The sequence below is a fragment of the Bombyx mori genome, chromosome 19 (genome assembly GCF_030269925.1).
Source record: "Bombyx mori chromosome 19, ASM3026992v2".
Classification (NCBI taxonomy): domain Eukaryota; kingdom Metazoa; phylum Arthropoda; class Insecta; order Lepidoptera; family Bombycidae; genus Bombyx; species Bombyx mori.
This window is the reverse complement of record NC_085125.1, coordinates 6,173,491-6,200,932: the sequence shown is the minus strand read 5'-3', so window position 1 is coordinate 6,200,932 and position 27,442 is coordinate 6,173,491. Positions and strand designations below refer to the sequence as shown.

Below are 27,442 nucleotides of genomic sequence, written 5' to 3'. Positions count from 1 at the left end.
ACACATACACATACACAACGCAGCACAACTGAAACAACTCAATCCGACTCGATCCTCAATTTTGTATCTTTCGTCTTTCCTCAAACGGCGACGCGCGCGCGAACCTAACGGACGTCTCGTCGTTTTAATTTAAAAACAGCTGGTACTTTTATCGCAAATCAAAACCAAACCTAGCACTTGCGTGTCTTTTTGCTGTTACTCTAAGTGAATGAATTAGTGATGGTTTTATGTGATGTTCTCAGTGTTATGAACGTGAAAAAACCTGAAAGTGATTAAAAACAGGAGGGTTCCAGACTTTCCAATGAACGTGAGCCATGTGACCACGAGAACGGAGAACCAACATTTGTTAGAGCATTTATCTTATTTTAGCTCCTTTATGCTTTATTGTAATCTTTCTATTATTAGAGAAGTGGATGTTGCATTTATCAGTTCCAGTACCTATTCGCTGTTCTATTTATAAAACAGATATTATTATGCATGCTGCTGTGAACTATTAAATCAGTTGCGATAGTTTATTTATGTCGAAATTTCATGACTTGAAGTATTGTTCGTTGAAATCGAGGTTTCATATTATTCGTCTAATTTTAAATGATGGTAAACAGAAAGCGGAGAATTGAAAATATCTTATCAATCAATCACTCATAAACGAAATTATAATTACATATTTACGTTTTAAAAATTATAAATAAAAAATTTACGATACCATCGGCATGACATTGGTTAAAGTTAAAAATTAAATAAGGAACAAGACGTTATTTGGCGAACTTCAATCTATTCCACAGTTATAACATTAACATAGTCGTGTTGTTGCATAGAAATGACTCGATTGGTCAAGTTAACAACGTAGGCAGTACATCATTGTCTTTCCCGTGTCCTTAGCTGTTGTGTGGACGTGAAGAGCACTAATGAGATGTCCTACTAACTGTCTGACGTAAATATATCACTCAATCACCGTCACAATAATTTTCAAGCCGCCTTTTGTTGTTTTTTCGAAAAACAAAAAAGCAATTTGAACTTGAGAATTCTTCTTTTACTTTCATGATCAGCAATGAATCTTTGCATCATTATTATTACAGCTCATTTTAGGCCACCGTCAAATATGGAGAGAGACCTATCTCCAGGCACCCCATGCGTCCCGCTCCTAGGCTTGTCGTCTCCATCTACTGCCCGCAATTTGCGTATATCATCGCTTCACCATATTACTGGGCGTCCTACACTTCGGTAACCGGTCCGCGGTCTCCAACGCGATTCCCACCTGATAGTAGATTCAGCGAAGCACTGCTCTTGCTAGGGCTAGTGCTAGCAATTCTCACAGATTGAGCCCGTCAGCTCACCTACCAATCCGCGCGAAGTTGGAATACCCTCTTAGGCTACCAACGATTAGGTAGGAAAAAAAATCCACTCCAGAACTCGGCTAGACCAACGGTTATCGGTTCTCTGACAGACATTACCGGCCCATAGCCACTTCAGCTTGCTTAAATATTGAGCTATTTATAAAGCTATAAGAATCTTTGCATGGGGAAAAGGTTAATCCAAAAGCTACACTAAATTACATTACAAATATGAATTATTCTCGGCATTTTTTCTGAATTACGTAAATTTTCTAACGGGATTTGATTGCACACAAATATAATTACAACCTTGATATTGTTGATTTGTGGTTTTATGCACAAACATCTTTTAATTCGTAAAAAAAGGAGTTTCATTCTAAATTAATTACAAATTGAACGCAGGTGAAACCGCGTCGCAATTAGTGTATAAATTTAATTAAAATCTTCTTTGTAATTAAATGTGATTTATTGCAATATCTAAATTATTATCTTTAATTGCTTTATGTGTTACCGAACGCATTATATTCTTCCTTTCGAGTATACATATTATGACAAATTAAATGCCACTAGAAATTTTTTACTTTATTTCTCTAATTCGAGCGTCCTGCCAATAATAAATTCGATATAGTATGTCTTGAGAATAACCCGACCGGACCGGTATAGAACTAGACTTTCTATCCCGATTCTCGTTTATTGGTGAGTCATGTTAATTACTTCTAGGTGCAAATACAATGTACTCAACTGGAATTTATTTAGCAATTACCGCGCAATATTATCGTAATAAGGATATATGTTTATTTTTTATTTATTTATTTATTGTTAACGCACAAGTAGAAACACAACTATAATTTGCATCTGTGCTTGAACTAGGTGATAAAATCTATCTAAAGCAGCAGTGCTCCTCGTACCAAGAATACAACAGCTTTACTTCAGATACACAAAAATAGAAAATTACTTGATAAAAATTTAACCGAAATTCGTGGATTGCTTAAAAGTGTATAATATGTGAGCTTAAAATATTACAATTAACAAAAAATATCAACTCGTGTGATTGCTTTGCGGGTTTTAATTTTCTAGAATCGTAACAAGACGATTAAATGTCGGAATACACACTTAAAATAATCGTCCAGTCAATGAAGTCAGTAAAATTGTTTGTCAAATTATTATTGACGTAAACTCTGGTGTTTAGTAAGGTAGGTAAGCAATAAACTGCGTTCATGATACATATTTCACAACTGTTATTATGAAATTCCTTTCAAATAGTTTGATTAACAAAAAAACGATTAGGTAAAATTATTATCTACTAGTCAAAAACTTTATTTATTGAACGCCACATGCATATCAAGTCCAAAAAAGTTTATAAGTTAATTAAATTTCTTAACTGTGGTCTTCATTGCGTTTATGCGCAGAAACCAGGTGAAATCCATCCTGCATATTTCTGCCGAGCAATAGACTTGCGTTCCGCTTTGAAGGGTTTTACAGCTATTATGAAATGCAATTTAGACTTAGACCATGGTTTAAGTTTGTATTCTCATTATGATGTAAATTGGCTTCCATTCAGTCCAACTATATATTAAACTAGCGACCCGCCCCCACTTCGCTTCGGAAACTGTAATTTATTATTGATTTCTGCACTATTTAATGGATGTTATTATACATATAAACCTTCCTCTTCAATCACTCTATCTATTAAAAAAAAACACATCAAAATACGTTGCGTAGTTTTAAAGTTTTAAGCATACATAGGGATATAGGGACAGAGAAAGCGACTTTGTTTTATACTATTTAGTGATAATATGCTCACAGAGATACGTTTTATATTGTACATTTAAGAAAATCTGAAATTTAACAACTGATGACGCAAGACCGCGACTTATAATACACGTTCTGCTTATAAACTAAATCATCGTCGAGGAGTGATTTATTACCTCACGTTGCCCATAGTAATGTTGTTTGTCTAACTCTTTTTAATTTCTGGCGAGTACCGACTCCTAACTACGACTTCAGAGGAATGTCTTGGAATACATAATGAAACAATATGTATTGGATCGATAGACACAATATATTTTGATTGGACGTACATCTAAATTTGTATTTGCGAGGCAATACTACATTTTTATAATCCTACGTGACAATGTAGAACATAATACAAATGATCATAACGTAGGAATATAGGATTCATGTTTTATTCGATTGCAATAAGTAGTATTATTATTTCAACAATGCTTCCTGAAAAGCGTTAATTTATGATCTTAAAATAAGTTCTGATTCTTCATGCACACTTGTATGTTAATAGCAAGAATACTTCACTCCATTAGCAGCGTTTGTTAAAGAATTGTAGTTTATTATAATGCAAAACAAAAGATAGGCGGTGAGAATCACAGTTTAAAACGCTAGTCTAGTTGATTACTGAGACCGTTGAGTTCGGAGAATCGTGTCTAGTGGAAAATTATGATAACTGCAGGTGTAAAGATGACGTTATCGGTTAAAGGTGAATTAATACACGAGTAAGAAAATGCCTCAATTTAACTTTGCAACTCAATTTGCAGGATTATTTTGTTTCGTCGTAAGCGTTTTTGAAGTTATATTGAAGTTATACTTCTTTAGGCGCGTTATGAAAAATTGATGAGAGTGAAATTTTACGATACGCGCGCACCGTGACACAAAATTAACAGAAATGAAGTTGCCCACAAGTGCTCCAATACAATTGAGGTTAACTATCCGTATGTATTATTTGTAAAATAAATGACAAAATTATTATTTAATATAATTCATACTAAATATATATAATTTCTTAACAGAACAAACACCTTTGAAATGTCACCTATCTATTTATAGTTCAGTAAATCTCATTAAACTGGTATTCTGTTCCTCAAGAATATAACGTTACAGAGTTTATTACGGTTAACTTTATTCTTATTTTTCGATTGTTGTTTGCGTAAAGTGATTTCCAAACACGTGATTTTTCATTTCGTTCAAATGGAGGAATGCAATTCAATTTACGCGAAACCAAAATATGGTGTATTAACGAGGTGTCACCGTATGAAAACGTAATACGGCCTCAAGTTTTAACGACCTTTTTATCGAGTTAGCTACCAAAACTGATCGCGTTATATTCGTGCATTGTTTTGATTTTGGTCACGCGCATTCGAAATAAGCGCTTTCCTGTTTTCGGAAATCGATTTGTATTTTTTGTTGTTGTTTTTTTTTTTACAATCTAGCAACATCTCGGTGCAGCTGCCAGCCACATGTCCACAATTTGTCTCTCAAACCAATATTTTCGGGTGATTTATGATCACAGCCCGCCTTCTACTCGATCCTTTTGCGTCCGACTCCAAACGAACCGTTCCGATCATTTCTTGCGCCTTAAAGATATTCTGGATTTATTTATACTCAAAAGGTATTGAATCTCTTTGAAGAGTACATAATAGTATTCCTAGTTTAAAATAAAATAGTGAGATTATCATTGTTAACAGTTTTAAGTAGTTGCTAATGTGTTTCCTGTGAATGCACATCTGAACAATTTTAATAAAGTGTTACAGCTACTACCTGCGCGGCCCTTTGGAAGTGTTTTTTTTTTAATTTTTTGTTGCCTGCTACCGACTTTCTGGCAAAGATTCTGAAGATTTCTACTAAAAAATTTCTGGTTTGTGCCACTTCTTGATTTATGTCAAAAAAAAAATCGATGCATATGCGTAAATTTGGAATCGTAACATTTGTTAGTGTAGTAATAAAAATAATGTGTAATTAACTTTTTAATACTTTGCATGAGCTCGCAACCAGCCTGTTATTAAGCGGATACTGAAAACTATAGTCATCATGATGACCAATTTTATATAAATATTTTGCTCCGTATGTCTTGAATACCGGTCCGGTAGTAGATTCATTCGCGAAGTAGTAGCTCTTGAGTTATTAGGTCTCCTTTAGAGAAGCTCGGGCAGCTGTTAGCAAATCCCACCCCTCCTGCTTGTTTCTTTGCTCGCTCACCTGTCCTGATGAAACTGGAAACGCCTCTGGGCCACCAGTAATCCCACATTCACAAAAAAAAAACATGACTGCTTCGCGACAGTAATAGATGCTGGTAAAACCCGTACAGACAATTCATCTCAACAACGGTAAATCAAAACAATACAACAGTTTGATTGTTATTACACAACGTGAATCGTTTTCTTTGGTATGTATATTCATATCCCCCGTAGGAGGCACATCGGGTACCTAGTGCATATCCATTTGGAGCACTGACACTACAGTAGACTTTTTTTAAATTCTGATACATCCTGGAGGGAAGCTCGTTCCAAAGCCGGATGGTACGTGGCTGTACGCAGTGGCTCCAAGTAGTGTGAATTTAGGGAAATATCAAAATTCATCATCTTACTGTTTCAGAATTCATCACCTTACTGCTTCAAAATTATTGTTTCGACTATCTACATGAACAATACTAAGTATCATATCCACCCCATGATTTGTAAGCGGAGTAAAATGTCCCTTCGGAACAAGGTGACACTTTACAAAACTTGCATAAGGCCCGTCATGACTTACGCGAGTGTGGTGTTCGCTCACGCGGCCCGCACGCACATAGACACCCTTCAATCTCTACAATCCCGCTTTTGCAGGTTAGCTGTCGGGGCTCCGTGGTTCGTGAGGAACGTTGACCTACACGACGACCTGGGCCTCGAATCAATTCGGAAATACATGAAGTCAGCGTCGGAACGATACTTCGATAAGGCTATGCGTCATGATAATCGCCTTATCGTTGCCGCCGCTGACTACTCCCCGAATCCTGATCATGCAGGAGCCAGTCACCGTCGACGCCCTAGACACGTCCTTACGGATCCATCAGATCCAATAACCTTTGCATTAGATGCCTTCAGCTCTAATACTAGGGGCAGGCTTAGGGACCCCGGTAACCGTACTCGTCGAACTCGACAAAGAGGTCGACGTGCAACCTAACCCATGCATCAGCCCGCTGAGTTTCTCGCCGGATCTTCTCAGCGGGTCGCGATTCCGATCCGGTAGTAGATTCATTCGCGAAACAATTGCTCTTGAGTTGTTAGGTCTCCTTCGGAGGCGCTCGGGCAGTTGTTAGCAAATCCCACCCCTCTTGGCTGAGCCTTTGCTCGCCCACCTGTCCTGGTGAAACTGGAAAGGCCTTCGGGCCACCAGTAAACTTTCAAACATAAAAAAAAAAAAAAAAAAAAAAAAAAAAAAGTATCATATCTACGTAGGTACATGTTTATTACGATTTTTTTTTGTTTTTTCACACCTATGCTGATAGCCTTGAGTGGCTATATCAGCATTACCCTAGCGTATAGGTGAGCTCTATAAACCGGAGGTGTTGCTAACACTGGCCCTACCAAAAGCAGTGCTTCGCAGAATTCACCACCGGGTCGGTAACGCGACCCATTGAAAAGATCCGGCGAGAAAGTCAGTGGGCTGTGTCTGTGGGTTAATTTACTCACCGAGCCCTTCTTTGCAAGTGATGGGTTCGACAAGGAATACGACTAGTACGGCGTCTTCCAATGCGATTGCCGTAGCATAATTTCCATTAAATAACACGTCTAGCCAATTACCTGTTGGTTCTGCGACATGTTTGTTTAACGCTAATAGTATCGGTCCACAATAATTTGTGAGATCAATTTTTTTGAGTAAATGTCGCCGAAATTTATTTCCCTAAAATAAGTGATGCATAAGTACGTTCTACGGTTTTTGCGAGTCACGGACACAGATTAAAATTACTTTTTAGAAGTATGTTTGATAGTCGTGATAAAAAAAAAATGTAAAGTATACGAAACCTTGGAAATATTAAAATGATAGTAAAAATGCGCAATTAAACCGTAAAAGTAGTTTTAGTTAAATGTCACATATGAAAGTTCTAGAATCTAGAAGAACACTTCCTAGAATTTAAAAACATAATTTACCAAAGACTGCACTGACGATATAAAGAGCATACGCCTGCTATTCTCAGAGGTAGGCCAGGCATACTATACGTTCAATGTTTATGATAATATGCATTCTTGGAAACTAAGGCGGGATATTATATTAATCCACCAGATATTATTACTAGCTGTAATCAATACTGGAATTGGATTGAGGTTTCGCTAAGCAGTATAATTTATGACGTTATTTGTTTCACGAGCTAGAAATAATATTTTTATCTCTGGTAGGAAACTGCGGATGTATTTCAATGCAAATCGAATAGTTATTTTGGTGATTCGTATTTGTAATTTTCACTTCTTCTTAATATACGTTAGTAATAAGACGAGTCCATTTATAATTCACACGAGGAAGATAGTTGTAGTATGTAAAAATAATTCATATAATGTGGTCAAATCAAAAGTATGCATTCGATCTAGTGGGTATCTCAATCGAACTCCCGCCGGGGTAAGAGATGCTATCAATGTTTTATGGTAGCCCTAAAATGCAAGGACTCGTTACAATGAAGGCAATCAGCCCAGACAAACAACACAAGCGATAACCTCATTCTGTGTGATACGACAAACGCCGACATTTTATTATAATGGCTGCTAATTTTGTGATAAGTCTAACATCAACGCGTTCGCCAGCATAGCTTGACCCTGGAGTCTGTTCAATGGTCGTATTAAAATGCTTTTGTTAGTACATATTTCATATTAGCACACGAAAATTGATCGCGATAGTAAAATTGCTAGTTTTATTAAGCCATTTTTCTTGATTCAACGCCGCGGAACTGATGGCAATGAACTGAAATTATGGTCCAATTCGAGTTTGCAGCAGTTGACGAAGCTCATAGATCTCATGGCGTGAACACCGTCGCACGGCTTGTGATGTGAGGTCAAAGAACCAGCTGGTTTGATGTAAGGGCTACATACCTCTAGGGAAAATATATAATCGATCTAGAATACTTTATAAATTTTTCTTTACGTCTCTAGATTCGACAACTCTAATAGGAACTCTAAAGTGGTAAATGTACCAAATTGAGCTTCTAATTTTACCTGTTACAGTACCTAAAAATTTGATTGTGTAAGTAATAAAAGCTAGGAGATTCAAATGTCCATATCATATTTGTATATTTTTTGATCCGGTATTTTTTTGTACACAAAAATGGAGCCACAAACATCTTTAATATGCATTAATGTGTTTTTATGAAAGAATCGGTTAAACAAGAATCTATTTTGTTGAAAATGACACGTAGCTATTATTACTCGAAAAATTAAAAAAATCACAATATAAATCCTTCATTAATTTCATTCATGCTAACAGGTTAGACTGGTTAGAGATCTAATTAAATCGGTCAAATGTAATATAGTATGTTACAGACTGTCGCAAATGATGATAACGGCTATCTTAATCACTTGTATTCTAGTAATTATTGCACGTTTTCTTACGTAAATCACATTTGTGATAATATTAGTGTCGTTTGTCGGTTGTCCATAAATTTAAAGTTGGAGATGTAATTTAGAATTTAAAAGACTTTTATGATAAACTAGCTGACCCGGCAGACTTCGTAGTGCCTCAATCGTTAAATAAAAGACCTAATCTTTTATATAGAATAAACTTAAAACAAACAAAAGGAATCCGTCCGACGGGGGGGACACGTCAAAGGGAAAACAAAATTGTTATTTTTATTTAATTCCGAGAATTTTCATATTTTTATACCTTTTAAACCTTCTCTGGACTTCCACAAATAATTCAAGACCAAAATTAGCCAAATCGGTCAAGCCGTTTTCATGTTATGTCGTGACAACGGAAAACGGGTTTCATTTTTATATATATATATATATATATATATAGATATCATAATTCCACGATCCGACTGTTTCGAGCAAATAGGTCCTCTATTCTTGGACACGTCCGTGTTCTTTGCTATTTTATATGTTACGTTTTGTAATATGTAGCATTGCGATGTATCCAGAAATAGATTATAAGCAGCATATTTTTTATTGTTCTAGAAAGTAGAATAGCGATGGTGAACGCTTATAGATGAGTCGTCTATTATCAAAGGTGGCAATCTGTGCATTTGGACAAAAAAATGTTATTGATATGTCAATACAGATTGATTTGAATATAATCGTCTCCTTCAAAGAATACGGTTCAAAACCTGCATTAAATAAAGGTTAATACTTAACCTGTTATTTATCTAAGATGTCGTTCAGAAGAGTTTTGTGACTGCCAATGGAATACAAAGTCAATAATTCGTTTTTCTGATTTACCAATAATTGTCCAAAAGTCACATTGCCGGCTTTGATAATAGTCGACTCAGATACTGTCAATATTAGGGGCACAGTCGAGCCACTACTTATAGTTCAGATTTTGTTTATAAAGTTGAAAAAAGACATCTCATAGCGTTATGTTGTATGAATGAATTACGGATCATACGTGGCTTCAGTGATCTATGGAGACGCAGTGTAGATAAATTCTAGCGGTTTTAATCGTAAGAGTAAAGCGTTCGCTGAAAGTTTGTTATTTAAAAAAAAAGTGGTTTCAAACAAGTTCTCAGAGCATCTACAAAATACAGAGAGCAGAGAGCAACAAATCCTCTTTGTATTTTATTTGACTACTACCTTTATTAATTACATTAAGCTGTATTGTTACCCAAGCAAAACTGTTAACACTTTTTAAGATACAGGAATATCCCAATGCATATAAAGTCAGAATTTCAATGCTTTTTTTTATTTTTCCATAATTGTTTTGCGTACACTATACATACTTGAGATGGCCAATTGTACTTTTTTGTATTTAATGTTTCGTATTGTTTATTTTATTTTTTCAAATTTTATTATTCGGACACGGCTATACTTGCCGCTTAGGATTTTATTAAAAGCTTATTCTAAATAATATTGTCATTCATTAAAAAATATGTTGCATTTTTAGAAGCATTACTAAATCTCGTTTGAATATCCTTCTACAACATGAGATATATAGGGAATTCCTTGGGCATACCTTTGAAAAGGTTGTTTGATGTGTCTGTTAGCGCCTAACGACACGCCGTAATGAGCCGCGGGGAATACTGCGTGTTTGTGGTACTAGTTAAGAGTAATATGACTTATAGTATACAGGTTTTAAAAATTCTTCAAAAATTTTAGCCTGTTGAATTTTAAATAATTAGACTTCATAACTATATATAATTTGAAAATAATTTTATTAACATATGCAGCTTTTGTTGTATTTTAAAAAAAATCTAGTTCTAAGCGAATGTTATGTACCAAATTTTGTACTACGTTTTTTTTGTTCCTTCTGTCACTGTCGTACCTCCATCGCCGGAATAAGTTTATTGACTGCCAGCAATTACTAAGGGCTTTTCACACTTCCACGCTAACCGCTTGCCGTTTGAATTACTAACGTAGAATGTCGCAGGGGTCCACCATTCCAATAAAAAAAGAAGATACTGCCAACATAAAATTGTATGAAGATTTCGTGTACTAATCGAGCGTCACGCATGAACGTCACGACCTACTATTGACATTAGATTTTATCTAAAATGCGCACGAACAGTTACTTGTTGTCAACAAATCAGATGGTTGAGTAAGATTTCCGGGTATCGACATCGAGTTCTGTATTAAAGTCGTGAGAGGAAGCGTATTAGCCAATAAAGCCAATAAAGAGGTTCTGAAGTATGCTAGCTCTTAAACATAAAACAGATGAAGCGACAAATGTATTTCGGATCGAATTAATTTCGGAACAAATGGTCAATAATATTCCTTCCTTCTTCTCAGGCCTTCCTTGATTGATGAGGATTGTGATTCTTCTGTATTCTTCTCACTTTTTTTTTCCTCCCTAGCTGAGAGCCTTGAGAGACTATATCAGCGTAACCTTAACTAGTAGGTGAGCTCACGGGGCTCAAACCTGACGACGTTGCTAACACGAACCCTAGCAAGAGCCGTGCTTCGGAGAATCTACCACCGGATCGAAAACGCGACCCACAGAAGATCCGGCGTGAAACTCAGTGGGCTGTGTCTGTGGGTTAATTTACTCGTCGAGCCCTTCGTTGCAAGCGACGGGTTCGACGAGAACGATGACCGGTGCTTGAGGTACCTAAAAGCACCGTTAGTGGATCGGGAGGATCCGAAATGACGTGCTTGGGGCGACGTCGACTGCTTTCCATTCTGTCCGCAGGATCGGGAATGTCTTCTCACTCTTTCTCTGTATATTTATTCTTATCTTTTGTCCGGTGCAGAGCTTCGTTGATCGGCATTTTCAGCTGTTGCGTATTACACATCCGATGACTCGAGTATCAATGGGCGCTAAGAGTCAGTCGGGTCGTTCAACGTTACCGTTTGTCAAGTATGGACTTTCATTTTAAAGAATATCCAGATCAAAAGATCTGAATTTTATTTTTTTTATTTTTTTATTGCTTAGGTGGGTGGACAAGCTCACAGCCCACCTGGTGTTAAGTGGTTACTGGAGCCCATAGACATCCACAACGTAAATGCGTCACCCACCTTGAGATATAAGTTCTAAGGTCTCAAGTATAGTTACAACGGCTGCTCCGCCCTTCAAACCGAAACGCATTACTGCTTCACGGCAGAAATAGGTAGGGTGGTGGTGCATGCAAATTGTGAAATACTGATATTTCAACAGAGATAATTGGTGTTTATCTAAAGTCTGGATTTTAAATCTTAAGGGCAAGCAGTTATGAAATTGTAAGTAGATCTTAGTTGTGAAAAGTATCAAGTGATTCGATTCAAATCATTCAAATGGATTTAAATTATGAACAGTATAATTTTAAAATAGCTTAACTTAATCGAAAAAAGTTTTTTCATTTTGTCTAAAACCTGCGCAAATCTGAGAGAACTACTTTGTTTCGTAACTCTTTTCTTCTTCGTCTTCCTGTAGGGTTTGTGGAGTATTTAAAAAGATTCATTTCTTACGACAGTTTCTTCCATCATTACTGGTGGTAGGACCTCTTGTGAGTCTGCGCGGGTAGGTACCACCGCCCTGCCTATTTCTGCCTTGAAGCAGCAATGCGTTTCGGTTTGAAGGGTGGGGCAGCCGTTGTAACTATTACTTGAGACCTTAGAACTTATATCTCAAGGTGGGTGGCGCACAAGGGCGGATCCAGCTTTGGCGCCAGGAGGGGGTCACATAGTCGATAGATAATAAATAAATCATGATGTTCTTCAATTAGTCCAAGTTAGTTAAAGTCCTGGAACTAGCTCAGGGGGGGTCATGACCCCCATGACCCCACCCCCTGGATCCGCCGTTGGTGGCGCATTTACGTTGTGGATGTCTATGGGCTCCAGTAACCACTTAATACTAGGTGGGCTGTGAGCTCGTCCACCAATCTAAGTCATGGATAGAGGTGGTCACGACCCTCAGGTATGAGGAGCACGAACGGAGGCGGCGGAGGAATGTATCACTAAATACCACTGACCAACCAGTTCAGCCATCACAGAAATGTACAACATAAAAATACTTTTAGTCTACGTACACTAAATGTCTCTTTATAACTGTACATTGGAAGAACCATTAAATTAAACTATTTTTACTAAAGTCGTAACACACCTGTGATAACTCACAGTAGCATTTATTAATTTAGGAGTTTCAAAAACAATTTACAAAGTAACTCTTAATAAAATTTAAGAGTGTTTGTAGTGTAATTATGATAACAAAATTGTCGAAATCTAATTTTATTAAGTAACCAAATAATATTGTCAAATATGAACTTCGGTGCCAAACGAAATTCGTTCTTAAGCAACATACCGTACAGAGTATTTCTGAATGTGTAATCAGTGTTATTGTAATATAACACTTGAGTAAGCAAGCGAGAGTGGCGGACATCTTAACTTGTCACTTTGTTTTCTTTTTGCATCACGGACGCTTCTTGGGACGATGACCCTACTACTATGATTCGATCTCTATGGCGCGGCGGCGTAGGGTTGACACGCAGACTGCAGAATTCGGTATCTAAAAATCTTAGATTAAGAAAAAACATCCTAGTAACTGAGGCTTACAGTGTAGTAGGTATATTCTGGGGTTTCATGAGTTTCATATTTAGATTAATCAGGCTCATTGTTTTGTTCTAAGACGCGGTGAACACAAACATTTTAAAGTCTTCGAAATTTGGGAAACGTAAAAGTAGCGAGACGAAAGTAAATTCAGAACCTTTTTTTTCATCTACCTATTCTAGTAACCTTGAGGGGTTATTCTAGATTCACCGAATTAGTAGGTGAGCTCACGGGGCTCAAACCTGATGACGTTGATAACACTAATCTTAGCAAGAACAGTGCTTCGCAAAAACTACCACCGGTTCGGAAACGCGACCCACTGAGAAGATCCGGCTAGAAACCTAGTGGGCTATGTTTGTGGGTTCATTTACTCGCCGAGCCCTTCGTCGCAAGCGACGGATTCGACTATATATATATAAAAACTGAAACGCTAATAATAGTCCGTCCGACGATTTCTTGGACTATGCTCTTAATTCTTTCTCCTTTCAAAATTCATTTTACCTTCCGCCCTTAATTCAATTATTATAATATTTGACTTATTTTATTTATGGCAAGGCGTATGTGGTAAAGTCTAAACAGTTAACTACCATCGTTCTACATAGGTAGAATCTAAACTAACACGGTAGATTTCTAATATAACATGGTCATTTCACAATGTTATTGAGATTTCGATCTTATTTATTTTGATATACCCGGGAACCAGGTCAACTGTGAGATCATCTGCTCATCGCTGCTGTAAAACAAACGACGAATTTCGTGTTCTAGATTTTTTAAAACCCGAATTTTTAGAAAACTAGATCATAACAACCTGGCAACCCTATATACCAATGTGTCTGTTACGGTAACGTGTAAGTTAGTAGCGAGCGAGAAGTGGACGCGAGGCGATTCTGTTTGTTTTCCGAAAGCCGTCGGAGCGCGGCCCGTTCTTGGAACAAGTCTTCTTTGCCACTATGGGCCGTAACAACCTCCTTAATCTACATAACGAATAAACTTTTCTCTTTTTATGTACGAGTATAAGTAAGTACAGTATGTTTTTTAAAGTCTCAATCGAAAAATGCTTTAGAATTGTATCGGGTTGGCGTCTGATCAATTTTATGGTACTAGCGATAATAATATGTTGATATCTTAGCAATAGAGATACATATAAACAGCTATCAGTTGTAATGGGGTTACGTGTAGTGGGATTCGCTCGGTCACAATTAAATCGCGGCACTACATATATATAATTCACTTTTGAAACTACTGATAATTATCAAAACAATCACGAAACTGTGACTAAAAATATATGAATATCTTTTCCTATATGTCAATCCAAGAGGCTATAAGTCCCTTAAAATAATATTATTTTAGTTTAGAAATGACACTTCTCTACTAGATAATATAGTTGTGATAATATTATAACAATCTTCGTGACATAACAAAAAAAAAATAGATATTTTGTTCTACTGTTAATTTAGCTCAAAGGAATTGATTCAAAGTACGAACATAGAACAAGGACTTTTTTTCCTACCTATTCTAGTAACGAGAGGTTATTCTAGATTCATCGAGCTAGTAGATGAGCTCACGGGCTTCAAACCGGGAGTGTTGCTAACACTGGTCCTAGCAAGAGCAGTGCTTCGCAGAATCTACCACTAGATAGGAAACGCGACCCACTGAGAAGATGCGGCGAGAAACTCAGTGGGCTGTGTCTATGGGCTAATTTACTCGTCGAGCCTTCTACGCAAGCGACGGGTTTGGCGAGGACGGTGACCGGAGAACCGCTAATAACGTTTAATAAGCTCTTCGTAGGCCGGCCGTACATTGGTAAATTCTAGAATGCTTAGTTTAGTAAATATGTATATAGTATAGTGTGTTTAGTATACTATAGGGTAGAATAATGAATATGTATCACGTATAGTATTGAATAGTTCTCGTCACTATATGGCAGTGGAAGCATTAACCATGATTCCAATTATTGAAGACAGTAGAACCAGGATCGCTTATAATATGCAATCAGAGGTGGGCGTCTATATATACAGGGGTAGAGATAAACAATTTTTTTTTGGAAATGAACGGCCTTTAGAATATTTTATATTAGTGTACAATATAACTTGTAATACATTCCAGACTATCAAATTCATGAAATGTTATTATAGGCGATTATAGAATCTCTTATAGATGTCTCAAATATATTTTATAGAATTTGTTTGTTTGTGTTTTTAAGCACCGATAAAAATGCAGAATAATTTAGATCTGATTTCCGTCATTATCATCATCATCATCTCAGCCTGTCTACTGTCGATTGCTGAACATAGGCCTCTCCAACTGATGTCCAGAAATTTTACTGTAAACAATTGAAATTAATATGTGTATTCTAATTTCTCGATTAAATTTTTATTAGCACTATTTTTTTGGAACGGATTTCTTTATGGGACGATGCGGAGGGGTACCCTAACCGGGAATAAACGTCCGTAACGTAAGATTTTTATTATTTATGTATAGTCTTAGTATGATGGCCATACAATAGTCTACGTGATGACGATTATTATTATTATTATTTATATAAATAGCTGTTTCTTTGTATATTATTATTATATATTTTTTATAAATCATTGTGAATAAAATAAAGTTGATAACTTTGTAAAGTAGTTTTTTTTTATCAATAAAAAAATCATAATAAAAAATGTATACCCGAATAATAATTTTCTTTATACCTCGAATAGAAATTAAAATTAATATTTTTCTAATAAGAAACTTCGTTCCTATCCGGTGTCCCACGACACCACACATCTTTTTTTTTTTATTGCCCGAGCAGGCAGACGAGCATACGGCCCACCTGATGGTAAATGGTTACAGTCGCTCATGGACTTCAGCAATGCCAGGGGCAGAGCCAAGCCGCTGTCTACAAGTTATCTATACTAATATATCAATCTACAGTAGTTTTTACGGATGTTCCGTTATAACTACTGAAACATGCATCCGATTGACTTGAAACTTGGTATCAATATGGAAAATACATGTTCTTAATGGATAGGCTAATATTTATATGAGTGTTGGACTCCCTACACCAGTTGAGGGGGCGTTAATGATGAGAATCTTTGTGCGGTCGGGTACAGCTAGTTATTTATATTATTATTATATTATAGTTCTAATAGACCTTCGTTGTTTGCAGGTGATGTGGGTGGTGGCCGCGTTGCTGGCGGCATCGGCGGCGGCGGTGGCGTCCATGCCGTGCACGGAGGCCCGCAACCGCTGCATGTACCGGACCGGATGCGGCGCCGCGCTCTCCAACTACATGATGATGTGCGAACGAGTGCTCACAACCGACTTGCCCCCCACGGCATGCCCAAACGAATGCAGCAACGCTCTTATCGCGCTCACTTCCACCGAAGAGGGAAAGGAGCTCATGAGTGTGAGTTCTTAATGCGCTTTTATTAGCTTCAGACGTACGTATGTTAGAATGTAACGGAATCTTTGATCATGATTTTCGAACCCCTTCAAAACGTCGGATTAATTCGAAATTTGGTATTAAGGACCGATGACGATTTAATATTAAAAAATATATATATTGAAAAAATTGAAATTCAACTAAAAAATGAAAAAATAAATAATAGTTTAAAAAAAAACTAACAAAATACTCTATTATAGAAAATCGAACTAGAAAATAGAAAATAAATTTGAATTAAAAATTGTGTAAGAAAAAATTATTTTATTGTAAATAAGCGTGGGGTGCTTTTCAGGATATTATGAAAATAACCCTTCTATTCATATCTGTTCATAAAATATTTATAACTACTGATACCATACCGATCTACCGTGAAGCAGTAATGCGTTTCGGTTTGAACGGTGGGGCAGCCGTTGTAACTATACTGAGACTGACTGTAACTATACCTTAGAACTCATATCTCAAGGCGGGTGGCGATTTATGTTGTAGATGTCTATGGGCTCCAGTAACCACTTAACACCAGGTGGGCTGTGAGCTCGTACACCCATGTCGAAAAAAAAACCTAAATATTAGTAGAACTGCGAATAAATATGTACAGAATTAAGTAAACTATTGCAGTTTGTGTATCGTTTTCTCTTGATGCAGAGCCCGAAGCTCACATATAAAGTGAATTGCAGATATGTATATCAACGCTTGAAAGGCAAATATGACTAAGCGACAATAACTGCTTTGCACATAAATTATAGGCAATAAACCATATTCGATACGCAAAAATTAAATATTTCTAAGTCTATTAAAATCATTTCAATCCTACAGCTACTAGCTAGATTCTACTACAGCTAGATTCGTTAAAATAAATTTTGTTTTCCGGTATTTCAACTTTAAATTAGTCTACTGTAAAGTTCACGCATTGTCGCTTAGTCACGTTTGCCTTTCAAGCGTCGATATGTAGAATAATGATACAGAATAGATGTAGAATAATGTCCAAATGCAACCCACTCAGTAAAATATAAATATTTTTCGTTTTACGCTTAATTAAACTATAGAAAATATTATTCGAGTTATTACGTTTACTATAGGTATGATACACGCATTACGATTGATAAATCAAATTGTGGGAATTGTGCCGCAATCAATATATTTTTACAATGAACCTTATCGCAAATAATGTGTTGGTATAAACAAAATGTACTTACGTTGTTGTAAGCTAGTAGCTGTATGGGTCAAAAGGATCGCCTCGTGCATTATCAGGTCATTGTTATCTCTTAGGAAGAATACAAATACAATATAAATAATAACACGAATATATTTAACAAAAAAATAAAATCGATTTCAGCCTAATAATAAAATGAGATTATCATTAGCGTAGTCGAATTCAATATGCCTTATTGCATCCTCATTGACGTGAAAAGCACTTCAAGGTTTCAAATAAATAAATAAATGATAATCAATATCGGAACAGACAAAAAATACAATCGAATTCAGAATCGCCTCCTTTTTGTTTCTAAGCCAATTAAAAAACAGTTCTTAATAGCCTATTTAATGATTGACTTTTTGATTGAGCATTGTTTATAAATTTAGTTACTCAGAACAAATTGAGTAGTCAAGCAGAGCTGTCACAATTTCATTGCGGCTGTTTATGGGTTGGTTCTCAGTCAATTGAAGGTAAAATTCCAATGGCCGTTGAACCACGGCCAACTGTGTTTTAGTTTACTAAACGTGTCGTGTAATATTGGTTATGTTCTGTAGATGTGTGCCGTACAGAGACGCCATGCAATAAAATCTAATTTAGACATTGTCGGGAAGATTTGTCCGTGGCGAGATGCATCGGGTGGGGTTTTGTGATTGTCAGCGACGAAACTTTCTCGAAACTTTATCGCGGTTAAGACGTATATAGCTACAATTTAGCTGTAGTTAGCTACAATTTAAGTAAAATTTAAACCGTAATAGAATAACCTATAAAACATTAAACAATTTGTTATTATTATTTTCTTAGATGGGTGGCCGAGTTGACTGTCCATCTAGTGTTAAAGGGTTACCTGAGCCCATAGGCATCTACAACGTAAATACCGCCATCCACCTTGAGACATGAGTTCTAAGGTCTCCGTTTTTTCAGTACATGATACCGTAGTGAAGTGAAGATGTAATAAATAAATAAAAAAACATGAATACGCATAATACACAATTGTCTTAGTGAAATTACGAATGAATCGATACAAACTTTTCGTACGATCGAACGTTTAAGTATTAATTATATTTTCCAAGGAAACGAATCCAGTTGATTCAACAAAAACATTGACACTATGACATACGGACGGACCTCCCCGGTCGCGCAGCTGCTTTCATCGAACTCAATTACAGAAAGTAACAGAATTTTGTTTCTAGTGCTTCGATGTAAATGGCAATATAATAAATTTTGCATATAAAAAACGTTTTAAAATGGCTTAAAAGAGCTGAATGTCAACAGACTGTGGTATCGACAAAGACATTGTTAATAATAATCGAAACTCTAATTAATTACAAGTTATTATCACGACAATTAATTGTCTGCGTAGTAGAGACATGAAAAATTATAAATCTTTTAAATTGATTTGAATTATTTGAAAGCAATGATTAAAATGTTGGGCACAGTGTTTCGAAAGAGCACAGCAAAGGAACGGCCCGCATTCAGCCTTGAGATTTGACGTCTTGATCGGGACCTACCGCAGCGTCGGTTTCTTGTGCAGGTGTTACAACCTCCTCATAAAAAAAAACAACAACAACGCGTAAGACGAGCGGCCGTGTCTTCATTAATCTAGAAAACGAATATCTGTTAAATTGACCTTTAAAATTGGAAAGCATAACGAATTCTAACAGATTACTTCGAGATACAAAATCATCGATGCTCTCGCATTTTATTATCTGTATGTAAAAGTTTATAGCTACTCGCTACTCGGCTTTATAATTGTGATTGATAAAATATATAAATAGAAAATGAGCTGTAGTATTATTCAAAAGCAAAATTAATTGTTGATTGTACAATATTTATGAATATTATTTCGTGATCGCGGTTATGTTTTGATAGTCGATGCAGGAATGTTTTGGCCTCGTAAAATATTTTACGGACGCGATACATTATTATGTGTTATGGTCCGTGGCGATTTATGAGTTTCCTTAAAATTTTACTGGTTCACTAGTTTTTATGGGACTGCCGCGGGATACGGGTCGGACGTTTTGTTAGTGAAAATGTCTTCTATATCAAAAATGTTACGTTTTCGTTATTCGATATCGAAATATGAGACGAAGGTTTTACTTCAACGTAAACAAATATAAATAGTAAAAAGCATTCTAATAAATATGCATAGAATTTAATTGTAGTTTTGAATGTGAAAAATACATGTTTTTTTTTTTCTTTTTTGTTGCAGTGTGAATGCGAAGACGACTATTGCATAGAGGCAAAGGACAGGATTGACGTGTGTCGGTCACAAGTAATGAAGGGCGCTTCGGATGTCATACCATCCTGCAGCCTCTCCCAACTAATATGCCTGGCCGACGCCCAGTGTTCGACTGCTTTACAATACTACCATCATCTATGCCGTTCAATGTTCCGAGGAAGAAAATGCTCAAAAAAATGCATTAACTCCATTGAAATTCTAAGGAAACAGGAAAAGGCCGCAGCGTTGACAGTTTGCCAATGCGACGGCACCGAAGACTACGATTGCCCTACAATGCAAGAGAATCTGGCTAGGTTGTGCTTCCACAAACATAAGAATCACACGCGAAGTCATGACCGACACGGAGAGAAACATAAGAAAGTCAATGAAGTAGTTTATGCGAGTGCTTCCAGTCTCAGTGATATATCGCTGTTGTTATTCTTGACTTGTATTCTGAGTGCTTTCTCATGATAGTTCAAGAAACACTGCATCTACATAGTGTGTTTTTATAATATCTTTAATTCGTTTAGTGGTGTAGATATGTAAAAAAAAATTGTATTATACGACACGTTAGATAAGTCAAGTTAGAAGCACGTAATTTTGATATTTTCGTTCATTTAAAGTATTCAAAGAGGATTGAGTCTATCGGAGACGTAGCTGCGCCGCCCACGGCTTGCGCGGGTGTTGCTATAAATACGGCGGCGCCGGTGGTCCGTTGACAAATGCTGGCTTGTTCCCGATGGCGCCACGCCGATTGATCTAGCTGTTCCGGTAACACGTCATACACGGCATGTTAAAGAATTCACCCTATATCCATCCCTTTTAGTATACCTGAAATAGTAAGAGACGAAAGCTCTGCGGGATCAGGGAAGTGTTCTGAAGTATCGCTGGCTAATTTTGTAGTGACACTAATCGTTTTGTGCCGCGGCCCAGTAAACGCTCGCATAATACCGCCGCGCTTTGGTGTTCAGTTATATTTTCTTGTTTCACATCCGCTACGAATGATGAGTTTAGTAGCTAATGGCTTCCGTGCTTCACTCGAGTTTCTATGTTTTTTTTTTCAGTCAATGATCAAGAGACGTTAACATGTTAAAATTTATCGAAATATAAAAAATACTGGTGGTTTTCACTGATGGTAGGGCCTCTTGGGAGTCCGCAGGTACCACCACCCCGCTTATTTCCGACGTGAAGCAGTAATGCCTTTCGGTTTGAAGGGTGGGGTGGCCTTTGTAACTATACTGAGACCTTAGAACTTATATCTCGAAGTGGGTGGCGCATTTACGTTGTAGATGTCTATGGGGTCCAGTAACCACTTAACACCACGTGGGCTGTGAGCTCGTCCACCCATCTAAGCAATAAAATAATAATAAAAAAATTTATTATATTATAATAACAAAAAAATTGATATGATTAAAAGAAGATGCAGAACTATTTGACATGTTCGATTCAGAAATTTAAAAAAAAAAAACATCGATTCTATCCTGCCTGTGACACGGGGAAAACTACTTATTACCAAAATAACAGACGCGAAACGATCATAAGAAATCTTTTATTCTGTATTGCCTTCGATAATAAGATAACTTAAGATCCAATTGATGGTACGGTTGCTAGAGGCTGCCACGTGCCATTTTGTGTCCATATATAAATATATCTTATTTGGTATCGGAAAACCGTTCTCGATACTCTGGTAATGAAGAGATTCGATGTTCCAAACCGGTTTCGTTAGGGCCTCACGGATAGACACGATTGCGGCAAACGGTTTTAAATATTTATAACAAACTACCGAGTCTCGGCCGCGCCCCGTTGTCACTATCCATAAAAATGAGGCACGATCTTAAATTATCAAAAGTCTTAACTTAAAATATTTAAGACTAGCTAAGCCGCCAGGCTTTGTAGTGCCTCAATCGATAAATAAAAGACCTAAACTGTTGTATAAAATAAACTTAAAACAAACAAAAGGAATCCACCCGACGGGGGACACATTAAAGAAAAAACAAAATTGTTATTGTTATTTAATTCCGAGCATTTTCATATTTATCTAATCTTTTAAACCTTCCCCGGACTTCCACAAGTAATTCAAGACCAAAATTAGCGAAATCGGTCCAGCCGTTCTCGAGTTTTAGCGAGACTAACGAACAGCAATTCATTTTTATATATAGAGATAAGATAGATATATAACTCAATAGTTTCTAGACGAAAATAATAGGTTTTAAGAATTTTCGATTTGTTTTTAGCTAAACTATAAAAGAGACAAATCATTGTGAAAATTTACTCTAAGCTAAAAGAAAACGCAACCGGATAAATTTTAGTCAAATCTCGAAAGAGATATTGGAAAGTAGCCAGAAAGATTTGGTTGTAAAAGTATTTAGTGCCAGATTCATTATACATACATCATATACTTATGCTGCCATACGTAAAATTTTAAAGAATATAATATTACTAATCTATTTCAAGCCTACGTTTCTTACGAGCCATAATAGCCTCGAGTACGTTCAAGATAGGACCCTTTTTACAATCCATTGGATTCAATTTTGAACTAATATCGTATTCTATATCAAAACTTTTCTAAACTAACTATTTTTCGTTAAAAGTCTAAAATATTGCTTAGAAGCTTAATTAATACTTAGAAGTATGAATTCTTTATTTGTCTTGATTTAAAAGTACCGTTAAGAAGCTCGCGTTGCAAGCTTACGGTTCCCGCTGTACAAGATATTAATTAAACTCCCGCTGATTGAATGATTTTTTTAATTTTTATCACGATTCGTTTTATACTTTTTCAATGCTCATCAGTAAAAAGGTCATCCGTCATTTGAACATAAAACATTCCCAAAAAGGAATTATCGAAAAATAAACCAATCGGACAAGTTTTCGGAGCTGTCTTCTTAGAACGGACTTGACACTTGACAGTTGATTAAAATATTCTTAGAAACGTCAAAAGCTCGGACGTGACTAAAATATTTTTTTGTTTTTGTTTTTAGTACTAAAATTTTGATAGAGTTGTTTTAAATTTCGACAGACACGAGGTCACGGCCTACCAAATGATAAGTGTCACCATATATCATAGCTACAAAAATGTAAATGTCGATATCAGACATATCTTTTTTTTAAAAGTAAACAATAATTTTGAAGGGTGGGTAGTCGTTGTAACTATACTGAGACCTTAGAGCTCATATCTCAAAGTAGGTGGCGGCATTATCGATGTCTAAGGGCTCCGGTGACCACTTAACAGTAGGTGGGCCGTGAGATCGTCTACCCACCTAAGCAATAAAAAAAAGTAATATGTATCCGCTATCTCACTGGTGGCAGAAATTACAGGAAGGCGGTAATTAGTAGGCGGACTCGAGCTCTCTGTAACAAAAATACAGAAGTATTGAGAAAAATCTTTAATTGTTGCGATGTTATACCAGCGGGTTGTGACAGCTACAGCGAGACCGCAACACGTTTACTCGTATGCTTTTCACATCATTACTTGTACACACGCTTCTGAAAAATTTAGTTATTGCGTAGATTAGTGAACTAGCTGGTATACCACCTGGTTTTACATGATCGTTGGCGCCCATAGACATCATAACTTTGTTAAAACCTCAAAGTTTGTCAACTGTCAACTATCTGTCAACTGTCAACGGCACTACCATAGAGACAGGAACGCCAGCGACACAACATCCGCTTTCGACTGTTGTATCGGCGTTCAGTTCAAAAAAATGTGTGCGTGTACTAGTGTACACACGTAAGAAGTGAAACTTGTTTATGGCCTTATTTTTCGAAAAATGATCTACATGCAACTTTCTAGAAATTGGTTAAATAAAGTTAAATTAGATAAAGTTTAAACAAAAGGATTTTATTATCATAGACATGAATACAAAAAAATGTGTGCGTGTACTAGTGTACACACGTAAGAAGTGAAACTTCTTTATGGCCTTATTTTTCGAAAAATGATCTACATGCAACTTTCTAGAAATTGGTTAAATAAAGTTAAATTAGATAAAGTTTAAACAAAAGGATTTTATTATCATAGACATGAATACAAAAAAGTTAAATTAGATAAAGTTTAAACAAAAGGATTTTATTATCATAGACATGAATACAAAAAAGATGGCGCGTAACGGAAAAATGTGACGCGTAACCGAAAAATGTGACGGTAAATTTTTTTCCAACGCCGATAAAGAAGTTTCACTTCAATAATACAATTATTTCACTTTACCTTTTTGCTACTAAGATTATTACAGCATTTCATTAATTGTAATAGAATTATTACTATCATTGTCATTGTCATTATATATTTTTGTAATTAATGGCTTATGGTAACTGAAATATGAAATATATGGTTTACATTCCACGAAATTTAGTGACCGAGTAAAAACTCCGTCAATTGTAGTGCCAGATCTTGTTGTTGACGTTTGAGGACTGTTTTTCATGGATAAATTCAATTTATCTTTCAGAAATTCAACTAGCTTCAAAGAATTTTCCGATGCAAAATTTACATTAAAATCTCCACTTAAAATCATCGGTATTTTATAATTATTGTTACCGAGTAAAGAGGCACCTTCACTTGTGTACGGCAACAATGAATGGTGAAGAAAAAGATGGCGCGTAACGGAAAAATGTGACGCGTAACCGAAAAATGTGACGGTAAATTTTTTTCCAACGCCGATAAAGAAGTTTCACTTCAAAAAGTAACGTTTTAGAGCAAGTCCACTGACAAAACCTTAGATTTTACGTCTCTTAATTTTTATTTTAAACCAATTCGTTCCCTACAATCCCATCAGCGTTTATTATAACGATCGTATCAACATTCAAGCCGGAACGCATGATTGCTTAGCGGCAGAAACTAAGTGCTAGAAACACACTGGATATTGGTACCTGAAAAGGATGTTTCACGGATTATTACGCTACATAATTTCAGCCGATTTTTTCTTTATTCGGAACCAATAAAACTCATTAACCTAGACTGGTGACAATTGACATTCAGTTGCAGACATCACGCAGCGAACAATGACAATATGCAGGAGTTTAGAGCCTTAATAAAAACTATAAATCACAAAGGCACTATAAGGTAGCCTCATATTATTCTACCCATTTAGATTTGTATTCAGCTTGCGGAGTTCTTACTTATGTTTCGTCGCCAAATCATGTCGCTGTAATGCATTATGCAACAATTAGCGTAATGTGAAGAATAACATTTCTAATACGCTTTTATTAGCTTGCCATGTATGTAAACTTATTTGTCTGTCTTCATGTTTAGTTAATTGAAATTGAAAAATCCAAATTTTTGCGTCTCGCTGGCTTCAATACGTCTAATTAACTTGAAACTTTACACACGCCTCAAGAACCGATGACAAAATAATAATTTTACAACGACGCTCTAATATTCTGACAAGTCTTTACAGGATAAAAAAAAAAGAAATTAATTGTTAGCGCGGTTTGATATTTTTTTGTTTTTAAACTATATACATATTTATTTTATATATGTTATTCGAAATATTTCAAAGCTAGACAATAGATTCGTAATAATAGATAACTAATTTAGGATTTAAAAATTTAAAAGTCTTTGGTGCATTATTTTATGAATGCTTATAACATGAAAAATAATAAATATTTTTTACTATAGATGTTCATCGCTTGTACGTATATACTTCTCATATTGATGGTATAGTTTAATGTTACCGAAACAAATTTGAATAATTTTTGGTATTTGTAATGTTAATCATAAGATTGTAAATAAGTAAAACAAAGGTATCGTTAATTCTATGTAATTTTAAGTCGTTCAAATCGTAGAAAACCAATAAGCTAATTATATATAGGTTATTATTATTTATTTCTTAATAGATATACCTCAAATTGTATCGGTTTGTGTAATTGTGTGTTTGTTATTCTATGACTTTTTTAATTACCTTTAACCATAATGTTTTATGAAAACGCATTCATAAAATCAGAGCAAAAAAGGTTTTTTTTTAGATTACATGCCAATACATTCCGAGTTGAATTTGAAATCGTTTCCAAAAACGAATGCATTCGCGAGTGCAGAACATTTAAAATTTATAAGTGAAATTGCGCTCAATGTAACACAAATAAAATCAACAGGCGCGCTCGGTCAACGGTCTCATTTCAGGCGGGGAACGTGGTGTCCACGAGTTACCTACCTTCATTTTATATTGCGCGTTCAGAAAATGTGAAATTTCAAAACGATAAGCAGGTAATGCATAAGTTAGCAATTATTGAATACTTAAGAATTATAAACATTTATTTTAGTTTTAAATCTGAAAATTAATCCTTCAAACATCGTAATTTTTCTTAATTTTGCATATTAAAATTCTCGATATCGGCGTAAAATGCTAAATATTTTCTTTTACAAGTTTTCCTTTTTTTCTGTCTTGGTGGTAAATTTAAATCCGATTTATTAAAGAAAAATGGTTTTGGTAGACAATTGGAAATGATTGCAACTTCGTAGCTCAATAAAAGTAATATCTATATCTGTGTAGAACAATTAAATAGAGCTTTCACAGTTTAAATATTACGTAATGAAAAAAAATCGCGATTATTACGGTCCGACATCGAAGCCTCGAAGGCACTGCCGGCCGGGCGTCCTTGGGGCGAGCCTGCGTGTTTGGTTGCAGTGTTGACCGCGGTAACCTTACCCTGCCCGGGTTCTGACTTCCGGGGCTCGGACGCTTTGGCGAGAGTGCAAGGAAAGCATTTAATGGGTAAATCCCTAAATACCATCCTTGAGCCCGCGATTCGCTCCCAACATCTGCGAATAGGCCCGTCCCACGTGCCCCGCGCGGGGACTTCGTAGGAAATTGGACCCCCGGCCGAAAGAGAAAGAAAAAGGCTCTGATATCGAAAATTGTAAATTTCAAGGAACTAATAGGTAATTTTAACCTTGCTGTAGCGTGCCGAAATTTACAGCTTACTTTTATAATCAATAGTGAATTTATACTTTTTTAATCAAATCCAATCGTATTTCTAGATGTTTCGTGGTATTCGATGCACCTGGTTCAATGTCAGTACATTCATAGATATTAATTTAAATTATATAAGTAAATCATGAAACTTGATAACCACAGTTTACCAAAGTGAGATTACTAGAACTACGAAATTAGTGTAAATATTAAGACGTTTACTTTTAATTAACTGTGTATTTTTTTTCTTTCTTTCTTAATATCGTACAAACTATTGTAAGCTATTCTCATTTTCGATTATTTATTGAAACATATTTAGTGGAATTATGTATTATATTGTGAAATATTGTTGCATTTGCCTCGTTTTAGGTAAAATTATTTTAGGTATTTGTGGTAATTAGTTATATGTATTTATTTAACAAATTTTGAAATAAATGTTTGTTTTCTGAAA

General features: G+C 35.9%; 1 protein-coding gene across 3 annotated transcripts; it reads left to right on the top strand.

Annotated features, from left to right (window-relative positions):
• LOC101744293 (growth arrest-specific protein 1) lies at positions 1-27,442 on the top strand. Of its 3 annotated transcripts, XR_009975677.1 has the most exons (4): positions 69-345; positions 16,407-16,646; positions 20,084-23,795; positions 24,767-27,442. XR_009975677.1 is itself a non-coding variant. In XM_012696484.4 (3 exons), the coding sequence occupies exons 2-3, from the start codon at positions 16,410-16,412 to the stop codon at positions 20,561-20,563; spliced, it is 717 nt and encodes a 238-aa protein (XP_012551938.1). In that variant the 5' UTR covers positions 1-345; positions 16,407-16,409; the 3' UTR covers positions 20,564-27,442. The 3 variants fall into 3 exon arrangements, 2 of the variants coding, with proteins under 2 accessions (XP_012551938.1, XP_062529986.1); XM_012696484.4 differs by having other exon boundaries at positions 1-345; positions 20,084-27,442; XM_062674002.1 differs by lacking the exon at positions 69-345 and adding an exon at positions 7,524-7,628 and having other exon boundaries at positions 20,084-27,442.